This window comes from Borostomias antarcticus, assembly GCF_949987555.1.
Source record: "Borostomias antarcticus genome assembly, chromosome: 6".
Taxonomy (NCBI): Eukaryota; Metazoa; Chordata; class Actinopteri; order Stomiiformes; family Stomiidae; genus Borostomias; species Borostomias antarcticus.
Genome location: NC_140239.1, coordinates 31,964,235 through 31,970,234, shown reverse-complemented (window position 1 = coordinate 31,970,234; position 6,000 = coordinate 31,964,235). Strand labels below are relative to the sequence as shown.

The 6,000-nt window shown below is 54.1% G+C and overlaps 1 protein-coding gene across 1 annotated transcript in view; it reads right to left on the bottom strand.

Moving 5' to 3' along the window:
• The window catches only part of ezrb (ezrin b), a 33,821-nt gene that overhangs the window by 15,542 nt on the left and 12,279 nt on the right, over positions 1 to 6,000 (bottom strand). Inside the window, 2 exon segments of the mRNA XM_084440167.1 lie at positions 48 to 55; positions 252 to 347. Coding sequence (XP_084296293.1) covers positions 48 to 55; positions 252 to 347 — 104 coding nt within the window.

Here is a 6,000-nt window from a genome sequence, read left to right as displayed (position 1 = left end):
AACCACAACACATCATGTGAATACATAATGCATAATGCCCTGGCTACTGATTGACCTGAGAGGAAGGCAAACACACAGAAGAGATTTCTATCGTCCCCTCACAAGAATGTTCTCTCTGTGTTGACCGTTCCCCTGTTTGGAGAGAGACAGTGTTACTGGGCCGGGGCGAGGGGGAAGGACCACAGAACTTTGGACCAGACCTGAGGGAGCGTGATGAGGAAGTCACGCTGTGTAGATGACCACCATCTTACCTTCTTGTCCAGTTTGAGCCAGGTCAGGTAGCCCTTGCCGTCCATGTACTGCAGCCCAAAGTACCAGACCTCCCGTAAGCCGATGGTCTTCACCACCTGAGGAGAGAAAAGAGCTGTTTTATTTATCCTTTATTTAACCAGGAGATGTTCCACTGAGATACAGGATCTCTTCTTCCTGGGAGTCCAAGATAGTTTCAACATAAAACAACTAGGTACAAAACAACTAGGTACATAACCTCAACAATTAGGTACATAACCTAAACAACTAGGTACATAACCTAAACAACTAGGTACATAACCTAAACAACTAGGTACATAACCTAAACAACTAGGTACATAACCTCAACAACTAGGTACATAACCTCAACAACTAGGTACATAACCTCAACAACTAGGTACATAACCTAAACAACTAGGTACATAACCTCAACAACTAGGTACATAACCTCAACAACTAGGTACATAACCTAAACAACTAGGTACATAACCCAAACAACTAGGTACATAACCAAAACAACTAGGTACATAACCTACAAATAAGTACATGATATATTTCAGAGGAAATGATACGCTTACACACCCACATCCAAAAATGCCAAATAGCTCACTGCAGCTCTTCCATATTACACAGCAAAGAACATGATGACCTTTCAACCGTTGAGAGGCCTGGCTTTCCCTATGTTATTTGTGTTTGTTTGTTTTTTTTATAAAAGTTGTCGAAATGATTCCAGACTGTCTATCAGTACTTATTGAACATATTTAGCATATTCTTAAAAAATATAGTGATAATACTGATAACCGTGGTAATTTTGGTCACTATAATTGTGGTATGAAACTTTCACACCGTTACATCGCTAGCGCCCCTCATAGGGTCAGACCGGGCCCTGGGTCCGGCGCCGTCCACAGACCTGACCCGCACAGCGTTCCCAGACCGGGCCCTGGGTCCGGCGCCGTCCACAGACTTGACCCCCACAGCGTTCCCAGACCTGGCCCTGGGTCCGGCGCCATCCACAGACCTGACCCCCACAGCGTTCCCAGACCGGGCCCTGGGTCCGGCGCCGTCCACAGACCTGACCCCCACAGCGTTCCCAGACCGGGCCCTGGGTCCGGCGCCGTCCACAGACCTGACCCGCACAGCGTTCCCAGACCGGGCCCTGGGTCCGGCGCCGTCCACAGACCTGACCCGCACGGCGCAGATGAGCCGGGAGATCATCCCCACGCTGGGAACGCTGGGAACACTGGGAACGCTGGGAACGCTGGGAACACTGGGAACGCTGGGAACGCTGGGAACGCTGGGAGCACTGGGAGCACTGGGAGCGCTGGGAACGCTTCTACAGTCGGCTACAGAGCCAATAAACCTGAGATAACTGGTCGTTAGACGAGCAGCACCGGCCCTTTCTGATAACATGTCAGTATCATGTTCTACCAGAGAACAAGAGTCCCTACAGTACATGATTCCTCTATGGAGAGTCAGTAATACGTGTGTGTGTGTGTGTGTGTGTGTGTGCGTGTGCGTGTGCGTGGTGTGCGTGTGCGTGTGCGTGTGTGTGGTGTGCATGTGTGTGTGTGTGTGCGTGTTCTCCCTAGCGCATGCCACAATAAGCCACCCCACACAAGAGGACAATCAGATGGCTTTGTCTCAAACAATGAGGCCCTATTTTTTGACATGTGAGGAGGAGTGATATAGTGTATGACTAGGGTGCGCTGCGTGCCCGGCCGCCTGCAGCCTCAGCGCCCCGGAGCAGGGATACGAGTGCAGAGAGGAGAGACGGTCAGGATCTGGGGAAACGCTCGTGTGGTAAGAGCTGCTCCCGTTTTCCACTGACTCAACCTCGCTGGACAAAGTCTTTACACAATCCAAAGAGGTTTAATGATTTTCCAACATGACGGCGCACACAGAGGAGAAGACTGTCTCTCTGGTCGAGTCAGAGGTGTCGTTGAGGTGGAGAATATCTTTCCCGGCCCGGTCGAATATATCTCTGTCAAATTCCCCACCCTGTCATGGGGTGAGATGCTAAGCCTGGTGGAGTTTGACTCAACACATCGGCACTCTGGCCAAGCCCGTTCCATGTGGCAAGCAGCGGCCAAGGTTAAAATTAAATCACCCCCACGTCTTAACGACTACCGTCCAACACAGGACAGGCTGACCGGAGAAGAATGACCGTGACTCAGGAAGATCCGGGATCTTATTTTGCACAAACAGGAGAGAAGGAGAGCACTTCTGACTGCATCTCACCTGAAATGAATCTCCTCAGGATTCAGGACACAATCGGTCCTTTCATGAGCTTTTAGCTCTGGGATTCAGAGAGAGAGAGAGGAGGGGGGGGGGGGGGCTCTGGGATTCAGAGAGAGAGAGGAGGGGGGCATCTTAATGAGGGAGTGCTTTTCCCAGGGGATAAGCTACAAGGGTTTGCTACAGCGAGAGACCTTTAAGTAAAAATTTCCCTCTAAAAACAGGTCAGACTGAACTGAATGAAATGCTATTAGAAATGACTGTTTGATGACAATATTAAATTAGTCCAGTGTGCTGTCGTGTGATTGGGCTGTGTTCATCCAGTGTGCCGTTGTGTGATTGGGCTGTGTTCATCCATTGTGCCGTCGTGTGATTGGGCTGTGTTCATCCAGTGTGCTGTCGTGTGATTGGGCTGTGTTCATCCAGTGTGCTGTCGTGTGATTGGGCTGTGTTCATCCAGTGTGCTGTCGTGTGATTGGGCTGTGTTCATCCAGTGTGCTGTCGTGTGATTGGGCTGTGGTCGTCCAGTGTGCCGTCGTGTGATTGGGCTGTGGTCGTCCAGTGTGCTGTCGTGTGATTGGGCTGTGGTCGTCCAGTGTGCTGTCGTGTGATTGGGCTGTGGTCGTCCAGTGTGCTGTCGTGTGATTGGGCTGTGTTCATCCAGTGTGCTGTCGTGTGATTGGGCTGTGGTCGTCCAGACGGAATACATCACTTCCAGTCTTTCTATTCATGCTTGTTTGTTCTGACTGTATTACAGAAGTACAATGCACCATTTCCCTTTGGCCAATACCCACTCCCTGAGTCAGTCCACTCTCTCTCTCTCTCTCTCTCTCTCTCTCTCTAGGTCTCTATCTCTCTGTCTGTCTCTCTCTCTCTCTCTCTCTCTCTGTCTCTCTCTCTCTGTCTCTCTCTCTCTCTCTCTCTGTCTCTCTCTCTGTGTCTGTCTCTCTCTCTCTCTGTCTCTGTCTGTCTGTCTGTCTGTCTCTCGCTCTCTGACTCTCTCTCTCTCTCTCTCTCCGTCTCTCTCTCTCTCTCTCTCTCTCTCTCTCTCTCTGTAGTGCTGTGTCTGGGTGAGCCCCTCCCTCTCTGGCTCTTCTGGAACTTGTCGTTAGTCAGCGGAAGTAGTGAGTAATTCTGCTTCTGAGAGACGGCATTCCTGCTTCTCACCACAGACCGGCCCACTTACCAGACCTGCCCACTCACCAGACCGGCCCACTCCCAGAAACCCACTCCCACAGACCGGCCCACTCCCACAGACCGGCCCACTCACCAGACCTGCCCACTCACCAGACCGGCCCACTCCCAGAAACCCACTCCCACAGACCGGCCCACTCACCAGACCGGCCCACTCCCAGAAACCCTCTCCCACTAACCCCCTCCCAGAAACCCCCTCCAACTAACCCTCTCCCAGAAACCCTCTCCCAGAAACCCTCTCCCAGAAACCCTCTCCCACTAACCCCCTCCTCCCAGAAACCCTCTCCCAGAAACCCTCTCCCAGAAACCCCCTCCCACTAACCCCCTCCCAGAAACCCCCTCCCAGAAACCCTCTCCCAGAAACCCTCTCCCAGAAACCCCCTCCCAGAAACCCCCTCCCAGAAACCCCCTCCAACTAACCCTCTCCCAGAAACCCCCCCCCAGAAACCCCCTCCCACTAACCCTCTCCCACTAACCCCCTCCCAGAAACCCTCTCCCAGAAACCCTCTCCCACTAACCCCCTCCCAGAAACCCCCTCCCAGAAACCCCCTCCCAGAAACCCTCTCCCAGAAACCCTCTCCCACTAACCCCCTCCCAGAAACCCCCTCCCAGAAACCCTCTCCCACTAACCCCCTCCCAGAAACCCCCTCCCAGAAACCCTCTCCTCCCAGAAACCCTCTCCCAGAAACCCTCTCCCAGAAACCCTCTCCTCCCAGAAACCCTCTCCCAGAAACCCTCTCCTCCCAGAAACCCTCTCCCAGAAACCCCCTCCAACTAACCCCCTCCCAGAAACCCCCTCCCAGAAACCCTCTCCCACTAACCCTCTCCTCCCAGAAACCCTCTCCCAGAAACCCCCTCCTCCCAGAAACCCTCTCCTCCCAGAAACCCTCTCCCAGAAACCCACTCCCAGAAACCCCTGTGGTCGTCCAGACGGAATACATCACTTCCAGTCTTTCTATTCATGCTTGTTTGTTCTGACTGTATTACAGAAGTACAATGCACCATTTCCCTTTGGCCAATACCCACTCCCTGAGTCAGTCCTCTCTCTCTCTCTCTCTCTCTCTCTCTCTCTCTCTCTCTCTCTCTCTCTCTCTCTCTCTCTCTGTAGTGCTGTGTCTGGGTGAGCCCCTCCCTCTCTGGCTCTTCTGGAACTTGTCGTTAGTCAGCGGAAGTAGCGAGTAATTCTGCTTCTGAGAGACGGCATTCCTGCTTCTCACCACAGACCAGTCCACTCCCACAGACCTGCCCACTCACCAGACCGGCCCACTCCCAGAAACCCTCTCCCACAGACCGGCCCACTCACCAGACCTGCCCACTCACCAGACCGGCCCACTCACCAGAAACCCTCTCCCAGAAACCCCCTCCCAGAAACCCCCTCCCAGAAAACCCCTCCCAGAAACCCCCTCTCCCAGAAACCCTCTCCCACTAACCCCCTCCCAGAAACCCCCTCCCAGAAACCCTCTCCCAGAAACCCCCTCCAACTAACCCTCTCCCAGAAACCCTCTCCTCCCAGAAACCCTCTCCCAGAAACCCTCCCCCAGAAACCCTCTCCTCCCAGAAACCCTCTCCTCCCAGAAACCCCCTCCCAGAAACCCTCCCCCAGAAACCCTCCCCCAGAAACCCTCTCCTCCCAGAAACCCTCTCCTCCCAGAAACCCCCTCCCAGAAACCCTCTCCCAGAAACCCTCTCCCAGAAACCCCCTCCCAGAAACCCCCTCCCAGAAACCATCTCCCAGAAACCCTCTCCTCCCAGAAACCCTCTCCCAGAAACCCCCTCCTAGAAACCCCCTCCCAGAAACCCTCTCCCAGAAACCCCCTCCTCCCAGAAACCCTCTCCCAGAAACCCTCTCCTCCCAGAAACCCTCTCCCAGAAACCCTCCCCCAGAAACCCTCTCCCAGAAACCCTCTCCTCCCAGAAACCCTCTCCTCCCAGAAACCCTCTCCCAGAAACCCTCTCCTCCCAGAAACCCTCTCCCAGAAACCCTCCCCCAGAATCCCCCTCCCCAGAAACCCCCTCCCAGAAACCCTCTCCCAGAAACCCTCTCCTCCCAGAAACCCTCTCCTCCCAGAAACCCCCTCCTCCCAGAAAACCCCTCCCAGAAACCCTCTCCTCCCAGAAACCCCCTCCTCCCAGAAAACCCCTCCCAGAAACCCCCTCCCAGAAACCCTCTCCCAGAAACCCTCTCCCAGAAACCCTCTCCCAGAAACCCTCTCCTCCCAGAAACCCCCTCCTCCCAGAAAACCCCTCCCAGAAACCCTCTCCTCCCAGAAACCCCCTCCTCCCAGAAAACCCCTCCCAGAAACCCCCTCCCAGAAACCCTCT